Source organism: Cucurbita maxima, unplaced genomic scaffold (assembly GCF_002738345.1).
Source record: "Cucurbita maxima cultivar Rimu unplaced genomic scaffold, Cmax_1.0 Cma_Scf00015, whole genome shotgun sequence".
Classification (NCBI taxonomy): domain Eukaryota; kingdom Viridiplantae; phylum Streptophyta; class Magnoliopsida; order Cucurbitales; family Cucurbitaceae; genus Cucurbita; species Cucurbita maxima.
Genome location: NW_019272031.1, coordinates 2833996 through 2852128, shown reverse-complemented (window position 1 = coordinate 2852128; position 18133 = coordinate 2833996). Strand labels below are relative to the sequence as shown.

The 18133-nt window shown below is 37.3% G+C and overlaps 3 protein-coding genes across 4 annotated transcripts; all 3 read left to right on the top strand.

The window, feature by feature from the left end:
* The first annotated feature begins 740 nt into the window (after nucleotides 1-740).
* On the top strand, nucleotides 741-3462 carry LOC111490198 (probable inactive dual specificity protein phosphatase-like At4g18593). Its single transcript, XM_023138724.1, has 3 exons — nucleotides 741-1025; nucleotides 2756-3017; nucleotides 3115-3462. The coding sequence occupies exons 2-3, from the start codon at nucleotides 2786-2788 to the stop codon at nucleotides 3267-3269; spliced, it is 387 nt and encodes a 128-aa protein (XP_022994492.1). The 5' UTR covers nucleotides 741-1025; nucleotides 2756-2785; the 3' UTR covers nucleotides 3270-3462.
* An 881-nt stretch (nucleotides 3463-4343) lies between these two features.
* Nucleotides 4344-6893, top strand: LOC111490217 (plant-specific TFIIB-related protein PTF2). Its single transcript, XM_023138753.1, has 2 exons — nucleotides 4344-6338; nucleotides 6420-6893. The coding sequence occupies exon 1, from the start codon at nucleotides 4543-4545 to the stop codon at nucleotides 6118-6120; it is 1578 nt and encodes a 525-aa protein (XP_022994521.1). The 5' UTR covers nucleotides 4344-4542; the 3' UTR covers nucleotides 6121-6338; nucleotides 6420-6893.
* A 592-nt stretch (nucleotides 6894-7485) lies between these two features.
* On the top strand, nucleotides 7486-16738 carry LOC111490554. Of its 2 annotated transcripts, XM_023139197.1 has the most exons (13): nucleotides 7486-7851; nucleotides 8826-8973; nucleotides 9267-9334; nucleotides 9437-9494; nucleotides 10156-10235; nucleotides 10849-10919; nucleotides 11036-11272; nucleotides 14762-14925; nucleotides 15044-15099; nucleotides 15201-15253; nucleotides 15864-16032; nucleotides 16134-16231; nucleotides 16316-16738. In XM_023139197.1, the coding sequence occupies exons 1-13, from the start codon at nucleotides 7704-7706 to the stop codon at nucleotides 16424-16426; spliced, it is 1461 nt and encodes a 486-aa protein (XP_022994965.1). In that variant the 5' UTR covers nucleotides 7486-7703; the 3' UTR covers nucleotides 16427-16738. The 2 variants fall into 2 exon arrangements, with proteins under 2 accessions (XP_022994965.1, XP_022994966.1); XM_023139198.1 differs by lacking the exons at nucleotides 9437-9494; nucleotides 10156-10235 and having other exon boundaries at nucleotides 7487-7851.
* Nucleotides 16739-18133: the final 1395 nt, after the last annotated feature.

The window sequence follows — 18133 nt, the reverse complement described above, 5'->3', positions numbered from 1 at the left end:
GGTTTGCGATCCTATTAACCATTATTATATATGATCATGAGATAGTCACTACATTCCAGGTTTGTGATAGTAGAGCTTAACGCACTATTGCACGAGGCTACCTTAGGGTAATAGCTTGAATTTGATCGAGTCAAATTTTAAGCACATAAGATAGTTTGGAGAAGTCGCAAATACAAACAAGAACGTAGTAGTTTAATCAAACATTCAACTACTTTATTGTGGTTATAAAAAAAACGTGATTTCAAGAATGAAGAATATCGAAAATGGTGATATGAGAAACTGTTGCTAAGACTTCGAGTGCCCAAATGAGTTGGAGAGAGGAACGACATATTCATTATAAGGGTGTGGAAACCCCTCTCTAATTAACACATTTTAAAACCGTGAGGCTGAAGACGATATGTAATGGGCCAAAGTGGACAATATCTATTAGCAGTGGGCTTGAGATGTTACAATGATATAAGAGCCAGACACCGAGCAATGTGTCAGCGAGTACGTTGGGCTCCAAGAGGGTGAATTGTGAAGTCTCACATCGGTTGGGACGTTTTAAAACCGTGAGGCTACGACGATATCTAATAGGCCAAAACGGATAATATCTGCTAGCACTGAGCTTGAACTGTCACAAAAACGTCAACAACAGATGTTAGAAAAATGTTAGAAAAACCCCAACCCTAAAACGTTAGATTGTTTTATAATTTCCTTTTTTAAAAATCAAATAATTTGTGAGAGTTCTTTTTCTTTCTCAAATTAATTAGGCAATTTCCCTATCTACAAAGGGCAAGCAATAGGCAGGGCACCGTAGTAGCTTGGGCGCTTCGCCGTGCAGTGGTCGGCTATTCATCGGACCAGAGATCCGCTTCAATTCGGTCTCCGATTCCCAAGAACTCCGCCAAGTTTATAACACACTGTCTCCGCCTTCCCTACCGATTTCTTTTCTTGTTTCGACGTTCTCCTTCTTCTTCTCCTCCTCGTTGCCGGCAGTAGGGCGAAGATTTGAGTGTAACGGCGACGCAGCAAACTTTTCTCAGGTGTGTCAAGTTTCTCAAGCCAGCTAACATGTAATTTTATTCTCGTGTTTTATCGCAACCGGAGTTGTTTTAATCCCACTCCTTAAGACGAATGGATGGTTCGAATTTCGGTCCGGAGATATTTTTTCTCCGTCCCGTCATTTGTGAATTTGAATGTAGCGTAGTGAATGTTGACATTGTTTGGGTGTTTTGTGGTTGTGATTCTAGAAATTCATTGAAGAATCGAATAAGGGGAGGAGTAGTTCAAATGATTTAATGTAGGAATTAGGAAGCCGAGACTCTCTTTTAACCTATAATATTTCAACCTGGAAGAGGAATATACTGTGGCTGTTCTTTATCATTAGGAGCTTATTTAATCTGCATTGTGGTAGACTTGGAGGAGGAATTGTTTGGGTCTTTTGTGGTTGTGGTTCTCGAAATTCACCGAAGAATCGAAAACGGGGAGGAGTAGATCAAATGGTTTTTTTGTAGGAATTAAGCCTATGAGAAAGGAATCTAACTGTATAAAATCATTCTTTTTCTGGATTTGATGGATTGGGATTGGCGGATTGCACAAGTGAGTGGGCATACCGATTAAGATTCATGAATCTAAATGGAGCGTTACTCTGTCTAAAGGAAGCAGTACAGACCATATCTTGTATCATGCCAAATTGTTCTTAGCATTTCTTGATATGGGCCATTTGTTTGAAGATTAATTCCTTTTGCCAAAACTTGAATGTTATTATATTCATAATTCTTACCTTTTTTGGGGGGCAAGGGGACGTGGGCGTGGCTGGTTTTCTTTGAAGTTGTATTTTCTGTGGGTGCTTAATACTGATAGGTATTTAGATTTTTGAAGGGCAGTAGCACTTGTAGATGATAAAATGAATAAAAATTAGCTATCAACTTTGGAAAATTTACTTCATTTTCCAACCTCAATTTCATCGTCAAAAGTTTCAACAAGCTTGAATTCATTGTTTTCACATCTTGTGCTCCATGAATGTTTTGAATGGTGGAGGACAATTCTTTATATGGTCCATGATTATGAGAATGTTTTGCAATTACGATGGTATTGTGAGGTCCCATATCGATTGGGGAGAAGAACGAAACATTCTTTATAAGGGTGCGGAAACCTCTCCCTAGCAAATGGGTTTTAAAAACCTTGAAGGGAAGCTCGAAAGGGAAAACCCAAAGAGGACAATATCTGCTGGCGGTGAGCTTGGGCTTGGGCTGTCACAAATGGTATCAGAGCCAGACACTGGGCGCTGTGCAAGCGAAGACGCTGGACCTCGAAGGGGGTGGATTGTGAGATCCAACATCGGTTGGGGAGGAGAACAAAACATTCTTTAGAAGGGTGTAGAAACCTCTCCCTAGCAAACACGTTTTAAAAACCTTCAGGGAAGCCCAAAAGAGAAAGTCCAAAGAGGTCAATATAAGCTAATTGTGGGCTTGAGCGGTTACACTTATGATTCTAAATGATTAGATGACGTTGCTTTTGCAGTCATTTGGGGGGATGTCTCTCCCCAGCCCCTAGGCTACTTTGTTCTCTCTTTGCGTTCAATCGGCTCCTTATAAAAAAACAGAAAAGAAGAAAGAGGGTCAGACAACTTAATACTGTCCCAGTTTCAATCTTTCTTGTTGGAGTGCTCTTTAATCTGTTGTTTGGCCAAGTTGCTGAAGTTTCTTCCCCTATGTTGCCTTATTTTCCTCTTTTTTGTCTGTTCATTTAACAAAAATCAATTATTTCCCAGTGTATCAGGCAACGCTGTAAAGATACATAAATGGCTGAAGCAAATAACTCAAGTTCAGAATCCTTCAATTCTCAAGTTGTATATCGTTGTAAGAAGTGTCGTAGAATTGTTGCTACACAAGAGAGTATAGTCACCCATGAAAGAGGAAAAGGTGAACTAAGCTTCAAGTGGAGTAAGAGAAGTAGTAATCAACTCGAACTGGAGAACAAACCAGCTGATTGCACCTCTATATTTGTTGAACTAATGAAATGGATGGAAACCTGTAAGATTAAGCAAAACAAACCCCATTTTCCCTCTGTTTCGACTTGCTCATATGCAAAATCGACTAACTTTTTTCGTTTTTGTTCTTGATCGAACAGTACAAGACGGCCACGTGGAAGAGAAACTCGTGTGTATTGGCTGCAAAGCTCGCTTGGGTTCCTTCAACTGGGCTGGCATGCAGTGCAGCTGCGGAGCTTGGGTTAATCCTGCTTTTCAACTACACAAAAGCAGATTAGACGAATGCCTGATGTGAATATATTAGCAAGAAACTAAAGGTTAGTTTCTATCAGTTTATCAAGCAATGCTATAGGTTTTCATTTCATAGAACTAGAAATCTAGCAAACTTGAGTTGCTGGTTTAGCAGAGTATTGGAAACTTCAATCTTTGAATACTGATTATGGGAAAGGAAATTTTGAATGTAATATAGAGTTCTATGTTCTGAACAATTACTACCTCCATTGTTGTCTACTTTTTCTTTACAATTTGTGGACAAAAGTCTCATTCCATTACTTTTTTTCGATCTCTTGTTGATGATCGTCAAACTATCTCTATACCTTAACTTAAAATCTCATATCATTGGTTTTGAAAACAATGTTGAGGGGATACAACCCTTTTGAATCCATGAATTGGGCGAGCAATTTGATTAGGGAAGGTCGAGCAATTGTATAATATATTGACTAAATTAATAAAAATACCTTTGAGCATGAACGCCTCTTTAACTTTTAAGAGTTCCAATAATATTTTTAAACTAAAAAAAAGTCTAAAAAATATTCTAAACTTTCTAAGGGTTTAAAAGTATTATCACTTTGGATTTTAACGGTTAATATTTTGAAAACGGTCAAAATGATTAAAAATTACTTCGAACTTCCAAAACTGTTCTTGACACAATCGCACTTTTGAAGGCAGCTAGCAGCGGACTAGCGATTGTGTGATATTCACTTTCCAACGATAAGTGAGCTAAGCCAATTTGTTCTTGCATCGCCTACGGCCAAGCGATGTATGATCAAGCCTCTAGTCTCTTGCATCGCCTACGGTCAAACGACATATGATCGAGCCTCTAGCCTCGGTTTTAAAGCCTCGGTTTTAAAAGAAGATTTTAGAAAATGAGGCAGAAAGAGATTTTAGAAATAGAGAGATTTTAGAAAACGAGAGCCGGGAGAGATTTTAGAGATAACAACATGGCTTACAATATATAACTTTTTATATTCAACAAGCCCAATAATGTCACTAGAAGGCCCAATATGGCTTTGTTTGGGCCCACGTGCAGTTCTGTTGAGACATGCGGCCCATTTTCGAAATTCAGCTCTTTCCCGCTGATCTTCCGCATAGTCACACGACACTCCTAACTCCGTAATGCCGCTGGAAGAGGGATGTTTCTTAGGGTTTGCACTTCGCTCAAATCGCTGAAATTTTCTTCACCACCGTATCGTTCTTCGGTGAAATCTCTGCAGCGGTTTATAATTCTCATCTTCAGGAAACGCTCAAGCTGATGCATTGAATTTATTGCCTCCAACCTTGTCTCTCCGATGTCGGGCTCCTGCAAGAATTGCAGCGGCAGGTCGCTCTTCCGCGACGATGTTTCCGGCAATCTGATTTGCTCCTCCTGCGGTATTGTTCAGGAATTTGACAACTACGATGCCCAGCTTGGCGGTCTCAATGGTCCGCAAGGCACATTCGTCCGCGTTGGAACCTCAGGTTCGGGCAGTGTTTTGAATTATAAGGATAAGAAAATCTATGAGGCTCAAAAAATTATTGAAGATATTACGTTTAGGTTAGGGTTTTCTGCTTCCAAATCTAACGATGTTAGGATTTTAGTATCGACGATTACAGAGGGTGAGTATGGACAAGGCGATTGGTTCTCAATTCTCGTTGGTGCCTGTTCTTACGTTTCTATGCGCAAGGATAATCGTCCATTGCCAATGTCGGAGGTTGCATCGACCATTGAGTGTGATCTACATGAACTTGGCCGAATGGTTCTCAGAGTTGTCGATTTTTTGGATTTGAAGGGCCCTGCGTTTCCCGGGTTTGATATTGTGGGGTCATTGGAGCGGGCGGCAAGGAATTCACCCTCTTTCTCCAAAGTAGAAGCGGATACACTGGACATAATAGTTAAGCAAGGAATCTTTTTGTTACAGTGTGCTATGAAATGGTTTCTGACGACTGGGCGGCAACCACTACCCATGGTGGCTGCCGTCTTGGTTCTGGTGTCAGGATTGAATGAGGTTAATGTTAGTATTGACGATGTAGCAATGGAGGTTCATGCCAAGGTTTCTACATGTAAGAAGAGGTACAGAGAACTTTTGGGGGCACTTGTAGAAGTTGGTAAAAAGTTGCCTTGGGGAAAAGATATCACAAAAAGGAATATTGTGAAGAATGCTCCTTTCGTGATCCAATATATGGAGTTGAAATCAATGTCAAATACCTGTGGTCAGGGGAAGAATTTCGAGGACGTGGGGATCGATTTGCAGGCTGCAGTGAGTGAGTGTTTAAGAAAAGAGTTACAGTATGAAAGTGAGGTCAATAATTTAGAAGATGATTCTCAGTATTTTGAGTTAATAGGCAATAGTTGGCATGATGAATCGAGTTGTGATGATCGAAACAAACTCAACATTTCCCATGAATGTTTATCCTTGATTTATACTAAGTTTTTGGATGAAATGGCTCATCTCAGGTCATCGGGTGAGATTAATGAAATCTATGGAAGAAAGCTGGGAAGAAAAGCTGGTTTTCAGTCAAGTACAGAGTGGTGGGAGGGAAAATCACAATTAAGCAAAAAGCTTCTATTGCATCAATTATTGGAGACTGATGTAGGATTGAATGGTATGCCGCCTTCATTTGTAACTAGTTGCAATGCATACAAAAGGAGGAAGGAGAAAATAAACGCTGCTAAGAATCGAATCCAGAGGATCATGCTTCCTTCACACGCTGCGATTGGCGATGTAAATGCTGAGAAGGAAAGAAAGCGTAAGAGAGCTGTCGGTATCGAATGGGAAGATATAATAATCGAAACCCTTCTTCTTCATGATGTGAAAGAGGAGGAAATTGAGAAGGGTCATTACAATGCATTGCTGGACTTGCATGTATTCAGTTCTTGGAGGTCTTAGAGCTTTCCGCATGTAGACAATGTTCAAAATGTATAGGAATGTATAGACAGTATCCAGCACGAATCGTATTCTAGTACTTTGTCCATTAACAGCAAGAGGAGGAGTTATTTCTCGTTTGATTTGTTGATTGCTAAAGTTTTGAGGTATATATATCTTTGAATGCAAACTATGTAGCCATTGCTTGGAATTCTGGTTGGCAATACAGATGATGTGTTCGGGTAGAAAGCCACTCCTATTTGTTTCTAAATGTTTGTTCTCTTGCCACTCCCTGGGGCTCACTCTTTCTAAAAAATTTGCAGGATCTATACAATGACGCACGATGAGTAGCTCTTCGCTTTCGGGGATTCAGAAGAATACACTTCTCCCTTCTTCATTGATTTGAGGGAAAAGGAACCATCTCGTCCTTTCTCGAAAATAGTCTCCGCCTCAATAGATCTCCGACAACTCAACCTCAACTCTTGAATGGTGGCTTAAGGAAGCAATGAGGCTCGTGGAACTCAGTAAAGATAATGCGATAGATAGCTAGACATACAACAAGAAAACTAAACTAGGAAGATGGATAGACGGTTGTGAGATGAGAAGAGATCACTACCTTACACTCTTTTTTCTGGGAACATGGTCAACTATAAATTATTATGTTTGCCATTCGTCATCAATTTTGGGTGGCAACTTTTAGTCTTATTTTATTTAATACAATAAGGTGACTTGGTTACGTGTAGAACTATAATTGAACCTGCTATTAAAGAGAAAATCATATAGACTAAATTGATCAGCTAAGCTCATGGTTTATTGTTTATGTGACATTCGAGTAAATGAGAGGTATATGAATGAACTATATATTAAAGAATCGATCTCTCGCAAATAACCGATGACTAACAATTTTTCGTCTCATATATGTATTTTTCCATTGCTTCAAGAATATTGTTTTACCCACTTTCTGTTTAAGTTATTTTTAAAATTATGATAAGCGATCGATTATTTAAAATTATGATAAGTAAGATGTATTATTATTTAAAATTATGATAAGTCTGTCATTATTATTTTGTCATTGAAAAAAAAATAAAAAGAAGAAATTAAGGAAAGAATATGATTTACAAGGAGTCATTTTTTATTTTTTTTTTAAAGTTTAAGGTTATTAATGCCATTTTTTATTTTTTTTTAAATATAATAAACATTTAAAAAGAATTTTTTTAAAAAGTTTATTAGTATTTTTTTTTTTTTGAAGGTGTCCTCTTACAGAAACAAAATTTAAAGATAATATATTTTTAATTTTTTAAAATTTATGAATATTATTAAATGTTTTGAAATTTGATAAATATTTTTATTACAAAAAATTAGTCATTTTTATTAACTCAGCATTTTGTTTTCATTATTGACACCATAATCAATGGCGGTTCTCCCCAGAACAGGCGACTGATTCGGCGGCGATTTTAGGGCCTTCTCTCTCTCTCTCTCTCTCCGCCGCTCCTTTTTGGGTTGGAGGGCATCAGCTTTCGCCTGAATCATCGAAGAAGAGGATAACGAACGTTGTGGCTTCTTGTTGACTCCACTTGGACAACGATTTCACTCCTCTCTATAAATATATGGCATTGGCGCCTTTTATTCACGCCCGCTCTTGCTACAACCACATTTTTGGCCGTCCAAGAACCGGTTCTTCTCATGAACCTTTAGTGACCTCGTCGTTTTCTTCTTCCTCTTCCTCCTCCTCCTCTCCCTCCTGTTCTTCATCTGGTACTTCTCGCCCTCTCCTTGGCTACGTTTCTTATTTGCGCTAATGTTGTTGTTGTTGTTGTTGTTGTTGTTGTTTATCAATTACAATTTAAATGAAGAATTTGAGTTCCTGTTGTTGAATTGAAAGTGAATAAGGGAGTGAGTATCTCGTTTTTCTATAGCTGGATGAACAAATATTCCGAATATCACGTATCGTTTTAAGATTCGCGAATTCTTCGCTTGAGATTTTCAGTCTCCTGTATGTAATTGTGAATTCTTGTTACAAAACTGTCCTGTACTAAGGTAGTCTAAAATAGGGTTTTCGATGGCATGGAGATGTAATGCAAACCTACCGTTGGTGGATGAGGAGAAATGCCTCCATCCTTCCACGGGAACGCAAGTGTTCATTCTATGAGCTATGAAATTAGACATGCAATCGATGGATTATAGCTCAAAAGTAACCTTCCTAATGGTTAAACTCATGGTTTTTTTTTTCTTCTTCATCTTATATTTCATTTTCATTGATGAGAAGTGAAGGTTATTTTTCTATAAAAAAAATCTTTAGAAGGTACTATGAATGCACAGCTGTGACTTTCATTCTCATATTGGTTTATTTCCTCTTGCTAATGGTTCCTTTTCCCTATTTTATCATTGTGGGAGCACATTTCAATCCAATGCTACACCACACTACAACATTTTTAGAAAGGCTCTGCTTAATCATGAAAACATGTTCATAAATCTTTTTCTTGTTTTGGATGTATTTGCTTTTAGAACCGATTTCAATACTTTCTCCGGACTCCAATGAACTTGATGTTTGTAACATACATCAGTTTGATTTTTTTTTTCCTGAAATTTATCTATGCTTAATTATTTGTTTTGGATTCTAGATTTTTTTTCTTCCGTTATTTATTATTATTTTTTTATTATTTAAGCTGGTTACAAGTTTTCTCTTTTACATGCCATTGATGGACATCAGCAAAATTTATGCATTGCAGACTTGAATCTCAGTTGGAGAGTATTTGGTCTTGGACCTCAAGGTATGAGTAATTCAACCCAGGGAACATTCTTATCATCAAGCAGCTTTGGAAATGTACGAAACGAGCCAGATCACCTTCTTGTCCTTGTTCATGGCATCATGGCTAGGTATCCTTTGATTACACCTTATGATTGCTTGTTACCAGATTAGATAGTAAGTAAAACAAGATTAAAAGGGAATCATATTTCTTACTTCTTATGAAACATGCATATATTTGGCTGAATATCTGTGGTTTTTGGGGATTATTAGAGTTCAAATGTAGTAGATCTATAAACTGATTCTCACATAAAGTTTTTGTTTAGCCAATTCAAACATATTTAGATAGCTATCAGAAAATCTCTCTTTCTCTCCCAGCCCACCTTCCCCCCTCTCTCTTTTGATTACTGCATTTATTATGTAGCCCAAGTGATTGGACTTACTTTGAAGCAGAGTTAAAAAGGCGTCTTGGAAGAAACTTTGTAATATATGGTATGTTCTTCTTCATGTGAGAATATGTCACCATCCATGCTTAATGGAATATCAAATATTGCAATATAAGCGTGTACATGTTACAATATTTCTAAAATGCAGGAAGCATCAACATGAGTGTAATATTTACGACTTTTGCATTATTGTTGGAAAGTAAAAGGTGAATCTCTGAGGTTGTTCTTGAGATTTGTATAATATTGGTTCTGTTACTTCCATGTGGAGCTCTGGCTTTAAGTTCTTTTTAAAATATTCTCCTTTTGTTACCTTATATTCCTAAACATCGTATTCTCATGCATCTCAAACAAAAACTCCAACCAAACGACCTCTAAAAGTAATTTGGAGAAAGGCCACCTTACGGTCAATTGGAATTTTTGAGTTCAAAGCACGCTGATGTCTCATGCAGAAAATGGATATGTGGCTGCATTTCTTGAGCCAATGTAGTGTCTGGTGTTTGTTTGATTGATAAAAGTCTAGAGTTGAAGATCCTTGAAGGATATGAGGGTAGATAAGAATCACTTTCTTAGACTCCTGGGGCTTAAAGTCAACATGTCTAAAGCATTGTTGGTGGGCTTAAATATTAAATCTGAGGTGCTTGACTAGATATAGTTGTGCTGAAAGATTTTTGCTTCTCAATTAACTTGGATTTCCCATGGTGGTCCCTCTTTGCTCAATTTTGGAAATTACCGAATTGATCTGGGAACCACTAAAAAGTAAAAGGCTCTTAATTCTGAGGGAAAGATATTAACTCTGTGGCAGGTTCTTCCCAATGTTCATACATATTACTTGTCTCTTATCAATATCTTATTTAAATGTGTTTGTAGGCTTGAGAAAGTGCATGCATGCGTTCCTTCCACTATGAAGGTGTTGGTTATGTTGGATGGTGCTACCTCGTGCATTGCGAGTCAGTTTTCATTATCTTTTGTTTCCAAGGGCTCTGTTTTGGTAATCCTAGGAGTAAAAAACATGATCCGTCTCTGTAAGTGTGAGGTCCTCTAGGAACTTGGTTCTCTGTTGCAAATTAACAGCTTGAAAATATGGTTTGGAGGATCTTGAGTCGACTGCATTTTGTTCTTTAAATGGTAGTAGGAAGGTCCCTAGCTACCAAATTGCTAAGTGTAAGCCACATATCAATGGTTGCTCCTCTCTTACTAATGCTACTGTTTTTCTGTAAAATTTTATCATTACCAAGTCTGACGTATGTACAACGAATTAGGCTTTTAAGTATGCCCATCATCAAGTAACCAGTTAGACAACAGTTATCTCCACTTGGAACAAAAAAAAAAAAAAAAAAAGAAGTTCAAAGTAAAAGCCTAAAGTACATTCACAGCCATCATCACTCCTCCCATACCACCCCCCCCCAGAAAAATAAATATATAATATATATAGAGATATAGATTCTTAATGACTCATGACATGACCATTTTCAAGATGGAACTTCTATATTTTCTATCCATCTTCTACATCTCCTTAGTATGATGCTCATCTTATATTTTAGTCATTTCTTATATTTGTAGCAAGTTCCTCAAATGCTTTTACTAAATCTTTCACTGGAATTGATGGTGCGGGAAAGAGATTAGCTGATGAGGTAAGTCTTGATCCATTAAGATACTATATTTCTTAAGACAGTTTTTCAGATTTGGATTATATGTATTCTAGCTCATTGAAAGGTACATTTAATTTCATGATCTGTACGACAAGCAGGTCGTGCAAATTGTAAAGAAAACAGAGAGCTTAAAAAGGATTTCTTTTTTGGCTCATTCACTTGGTGGTTTGATAGCGAGATATGCTATTGCTGTCCTTTACAATAACTCAAATACCTTAAGTAGCACACTAAATGGTCCTTGCAATTCTTCAAAAAGAGGTGTGGTTGCAGGACTAGAGCCAATCAGTTTCATTACCTTGGCAACGCCTCATTTGGGAGTGAGAGGTAACAAGCAGGTTTGTCTTTGACAGTATTACTTCCCTACATCTCACTGAATGAAAATTTGGTAATTCTTAATGTAAATTCTACCTGAGACTTCATGTTCTTGCTATGGTTAGGCTTGCAAATTTTAAACTTGTTGGATAACTATACTTTGTTAAACTTACTATTGGCCTGGGTTTAAATTATGTCGACCACCTATTCTACCTAGGATATTAAATATTCTTGGAGTTTCCTTATGTCAAAATGTTATAGAGTTGGCCAATTATTTCTTGGGATTGATCAAGTATGCAAAAATGAATTCAGACACCTAAGTTTATAAAAAAAGAACAGTTTCTTTAGGCTAAGATATTTAGGAATTTTGTATGCTTTATATTGGTTGGTCCATGAACAATTTTCTATTTCATTATAAGAAATTGTTAAAAAGAAAAAAATTAATTTCAGAACTTGAATGGATGAAATTAAAATTTTAAGATTTTGTCTTGTGAGCTAAAGTGTCACAATTGCACTCTTCTTGGTAGCAGATTTTGCGATTGTGTGGCACTCACTCCCAACATCGAGTGAGTCAAGCCAATTTGGATTCGTGTCGACTACGGTCGAGCAACGTATGCTCAACCATTTGGCCTCATTTTGAGAAGAAGGTCTTAGAAAATGGGGCAGAGAGATTTTCGAAAGAGAGTTTGGAAATAAGAATGAAAGGAGATTTGAAAGCAATGATGTATAACTATAAGCAAAAGGCAACATAACGGCTTAAATAACATATAACTTTTGGGGTAGGGAGAATTTGACAACTAGTTGCATCCCTATAGTACATTTCAGGCGATTCAGGTCTGGCAGGCCTAGATGTGATTTCGCCCAACGATCCTACAAAATCAGGGGAGGAGTTGACAACTCTGTACATATAGTACATTTTGAGGTGATTTAGGTCTCACGTGTCGTACAAACAAAAAATATAGTAGTAAGGCAATACAACATGAAATTAAATAAAGGGTTTGATGTGGTATGGACATGCGGCCACAGGCAACACGCCTTAGACGAGCATGATAGTGACATTCTCCCCCACCTAATTGGTTGACGTTCGTGTCAACTGACTATTTCCGAACTCAGTGATATGGATTGCGATGGAGTCCAGATTTTCGGCGCGTTCCCAGCTTGTTTCTTCCATAGGGAGGTTCTTCCATTTGACTAGGAATTCTTGAATCCTCCCTCGAGTCTTCACACTTTCCTAACTCTGTCGGCTAGGATTGCTTCTATTTCTTTGGTGTTCTTCTAGTTTAGATTGGTCTAGTGATGACATTTCGCTAATTGTCACTTGGATCGAGGTGGTAAGGTTTTAGGTTACTCATATGAATTACTGGTTGAATTTAGGGTTTTGGTTACTCATATGAATTATGTGAGTAATACGACTGTGTAAGATGTAGGCTCGATCTTTTTGAGAACTTCGACTGGTCCTTCGTATTTCCGTGCAAGTCTTCGGTTTTTTCGACTGCGAAATCTAATTTGTTCAGGTCTCAGTCAGAAAGACCAAAGACTTGTGCGGAAATACGGAGGACTAGTCGAAGTTCTCAAAAACTACCTCTTACAGTATTGTGTTACCCATGGATGAAAATTCACCCAGTAATTTATGTGAGAAGCTTAAAACCTTACCACCTCGATCCAAGTGACGATCAACGAAATGTTATCACCAGATATGGTATCGATCTAAAATAGAAGGACACCAAAGAAATAGAAGCAATCCTAGCCTACAGAGTTGGAAAGTGGGGTCTGAAAGTGGGAAGACCCATACGTAGGATTCGAGAATTCTTGGTCAAATGGAAGAATCTCCCTACGGAATAAACAAGTTGGGAATGCATCGAAGATCTGGACTCCGCTGCAATCCACATCACTGAGTTCGAAAATAGTTGGTTGACAGGGACGTTAACCAATTAAGTGGGAGAGGATGTCACGGTCATGCTCGTCCAGGGCGTGTTGTCCGTGACCGCATGCCCATGTCACGTCGAATCTTTTATTTAATTTCATGTTGTATTGCCTTACTATTGTATTTTCTGTTTGTATGACTACCCGGTGAAATCATATCTAGGTTTGCCAGACCTGAATCGCCTCAAATGTACTATAGGGGTGTGACTAGTTGTCAACTCCTCCCCTTGCTTTTGTATGACCGTTCGGCGAAATCATGTTTAGGCTTGCCAGACTTGAATCGCCTCAAAATATACTATAGGGGATGCGACTAGTTGTCAAATTCTCCATACCTGGAAAGTTATATGCTATTTAAGCTGTTGTATTGCTTTTTGCTTATAGTTATATAACGTTGCTCTCAAATCTTTTTTGATTCTTTTACTTTCAAACTCGCTTTCGAAAATCTCTCTGCCCCCATTTTCTAAAACCTCCTTCTCGAAACGGGGTCAGAAGCTTGAGCATACGTTGTCCGGTCGTAGGCGACGTGATTCCAAATTGGCTCGACTCATTTGGTGTTGGGAGTGAGTGTTGCACAATCACAAAGTCTGCTAGCAAGAAAAGTGCAATTGTGACACTTAGCACTCGAAGTCAAAATCTTAGAATTTTAATTTCATCCAACCACCTTAAAAACTTGAATAAGTTGTGAAATTAATTATTTCTTTTCGTAACACTTTCTTAAAATGAAATAGAAAATTGTTCGTGAACCAACCAATAAAACATATAAAACTTCGAAATATCTTAGAATAAAACATATAAAACTTTGAAATATCTTAGAATAAAACATATAAAACTTCGAAATATCTTAGCCTAAAGAAACTGCAAATATTCAACAAATATGAATTTTTTTCGTTGAAGAGCTCTTATTTTATTTCACTCCAATGTCGTCGAAAATATTATCCATGCTTCTTTAAAACAATGTACGCTAGAACGGTACTGTTTGAAATAAGTTTTATCACTATTGGCACTACAATTCCAATTTCAAGTTATTTGTTTATGGATCCTCATACACTAGATGAAATCGGATATGTTTTTATTGCAAATGTAAACTATTTGAATGGTGTATGTGACATGAACAATTGCAACTACACCATCATGATTACAAAGTGAAAGCATAATACCTGTTGAGTTTAGTGAAAAGGGGAATGAGAAAATTATTCTAATGTTGGGTTGATGATAGGATTACTGGACTTCCAATGACTTAACTATCCAGTAATAAAACCACAGTCTGATTTATTATGTGCACGCTTCATGTTAGTAATGGAATTTTCTTTTCATTGATGGATCCTGTGGTCATGTAATTCCACCATAGAATGAAACGCTACCCTGTGTAACATCTCTACCTCCGTTGGTAATACCCAAACCATAAACTTATTTCTAAATGTAATGTTTTAGCTGTAAAATCAAATTTTTGACTTACAATATGCTTCCTCTTGTTCATGCACGCAATAGGGGAAATAAATTGTTATGGCAGACATTTTAATAATAGCAATTGGATTTATATTCTGATACTTGGAATGGTCCCTAAACTAGTTAACATTTTCTTCTCTCAGCTTCCTTTTCTTCTGGGACTTCCATTCCTAGAGAAACTGGCTCTACCAATAGCCCCTATTGTCGTGGGTCTAACGGGCAGTCAGCTGTTCCTTACAGATGCAAAACTCGATAAACCGCCACTTCTCTTAAGAATGGCATCTGACTGTGAAGAAGGGAAATTCATGTAAGTTTGAATCTTTGTTCAGTTTGTGGAAAGGCCCCTCAGCCCCCCTGTTGTTGTGGATGCTGTCACACAATGGTCGCTATGATGTCTTTTTTTTCTTTTTTTCTTTTCCTTGCAGATCTGCCCTTTGTGCTTTTCAATCGTGCATCCTTTATGCCAATGTAGCTTATGACCGTATCCACTGAATGCCTTGTACCCTTTTCTTTTTCCTGTTATTTTGTTGATCCTTTTTTATTTGCCTCATTAACCGTATTTTCGTTTTGAACTTCAAATAGATATGGTTGGTTGGCGCACATCATCTATAAGGAGAGAAAATGAAGTTATGCAGGTAATGATTTATTTCATATGTTTCCATTTTATCATGATGGTAAGAAATTCTAACAAGAACATAGTGGGATGATAATCTTGAAGGATATTGGGTCGGGAATAGATATTGTTGACACTAGGTAATTACAAGGTCTATACCTTTTAGTTGACTAAATGTTGAAACCAAGATAGAGTTAAGAGGAAACTTTGGTTTAGCCTCCTCTTTTTATTTGATTCTTTATTGATTGTCTATCCATGAGTAAATGGGCTAGCTTGCTTGCCACTATTCTCATGGAACAATTAACCTACTATATTTGGTTGCCAAAATAACTCTATGATATTAAAATAGCGGTCTCCATGGTTTGAACTCACTCCCTCTAGGCCCTTTATTATTTATATGACTATTCTTGACCACTAGGAGTACCCATAGCGATTTTATTTAGTTTTTGAAAATTGTGCTTGTTTTCTCCCGAACTCTTCACAATAGTTGTCTTTATTCCTAAGGAAACATTTGAGTTCTTAGCCATATTCAGAAACAAAATTGTTGTTCGGAAGGTGTAGGAGTATACGAATGTTGCAAGTATGGGAGTAGTATACATTATCATTCTGACATCTGCTATCATTCTTGGAAGCCCCCTCGCCGATGTTTGGATGGTTACATGCATGTTGTAGACGCAGACTATTATCCTCCTGTTCCCTCTGCTGGTGCCAATTTCCCCTTAGAAGCAGCTCAAAGAAAGGAGGCGGCACAAAAATCACCCATTGCGCACAACACAGTGGATTATTATGAAATCATGGAAGGTACAAAGCCAACTCCAGCAGGAAGTTAAACGTGATTATTAGGTGATTGTTTCCTTGCCCGATATCATTGGTGTAATGATGGCCCCTCATTTTCTTTCCAGAGGAGATGATCCGAGGCTTGCAACAGGTGGCATGGAAAAAAGTTGATGTCAGCTTTCACTCCTCATTCTGGCCATTCTTTGCGCATAACAACATCCATGTTCGTTTCCGATCGCTCTCTCTTCTTTTCCCCGTTTCAAGCCATTTCTTCTCGGTTGCTAATACTTATGTATCATGAATTCAGGTGAAAAATGAATGGCTTTACAATGCTGGTGCTGGTGTGGTAGCTCATGTCGCAGACACCCTCAAGCAACAAGAATCATTTTGGTTGGCAGCCCCCACAGGTAGCTCATAGCTGTGAGTAATACCTGCCTGTGTAATAGTGTTCAATCATGTTGAAGAATCAGCACGTTATAAGGATGAGAGAATACCACAGATTATTTGCATTGTCACAGTTTAGTATAGTGTAGCTTGGATGTAAGTAGCCTTGTATATGAATTTCTCTGCCCATGTAAAAGCTTGCTACAGAGAAATTAAGGGTAGTTCTACATCTGTTTCTACAGTAATGATGTTGAAGAAGAAACAACATTGATATACTGGTATCTTAAACCAACTTGATAATTAGAAGCTTTTACTTTGGAGCTGTTATGGCCATCTTTGTTGATGATCACTCCATTTATTCTTGTGAAGTCCATTTCTTCTTCCATGTCGCTGTGACTTGTTCCAATTATTGATATTTGTTCTAATGGAGTTGAGTAGCTATCTCAATTCTTGCACTGTCAGTCAACTTGGTTTGAGTCGTTTGAATCTTCATGCATCAGTTGAAATTGAATCTTCATGCATCAGTTAAAAAGGTGTGAGATCAGACGTTGGTTGGAAAGAGAATGAAGCATTTCTTATAAGAGTGTAGAAACTTATCTTTGACAAATACGTTTTAAAACTGTGAGGTTGACGACAATACATAATGGACCAAAGCAGACAATGACGACTTGCGGAAGACTTAATAAGCAAAGTAAAAGTAGATAATACGGATGCTTGAAATACATATATTACAGGATTTGGAATTTAGATTTGGTTTCTGATAACCTTAACATTCTGTGACATGATTGTATTATCTACCGTCTTGGATTGCTTCTTCTTGCATCTCTTGCAACAGGTCTTTTTCGCATGTTTTGTCTTCACTCATATTGTACGATATCACCCAATATAGAATTGCTCTAAGCAAAACATGCTTAATATTGAAGTTTTTATAGTTGAGTCATCGAAAAGAAAGTTACACCGAATTTGTATACGTAGTAACCATTATATCTTAAGAATCACTCTTATATAGACGTGTTCTATGCTATTGGGCTGAGCAGAAAAAAGGTTGAAAAATATGACACTGTTTGTATATGAAAGGCAACAATGAAAGGGCAAACTTACAAAAACAAACATGCAAATGTTCCTCAGATCCTCCTATAAATTCTGAATACATTCAACTCCTAGTGTCTGTGGAAATAAAACCTCGGACTTGGGAAAAGACATTAAAAATATGGTTCGAATATATATCACATGCAGCTAAAAAGATATATTAAATCATAAGAAACGAAACGAAACAAAAAAAAAAAAAAAAAAAAAAAAATTTAAACTGTTCTCGTGTTGATGAGCAAACATTTCACGGATATTTATACAGTTATACATACATATAATTACATTTCATTTCATGTTGAAACCCTTTTAATGTTACTTTCAGTACAATTGAGATATCTAAATAAATCTCAAATGAGTTTCGATAAATTTATACCAACCCACCTAAACCCATCGATAGCTCCACCAACTCAAGATGAAAATCATTCATAAACAACTTTTATACCAACAAATAAGACCTAAAAGTTAAACTGACATAAAAATGTTTTAAATTTCGAAAACTAGAATCGAACTCACTCGTTGCCCGTGAACGACGACCATTGAGAAGATATTTGCCCAAGTTTTTCTATTTGACGACGAACAATCTTTGATAAGAGTTTTGTTAAAAAACTGTTACAATTAACCTCACCAAAAACCGTATGCTAAGTTAGTTCTC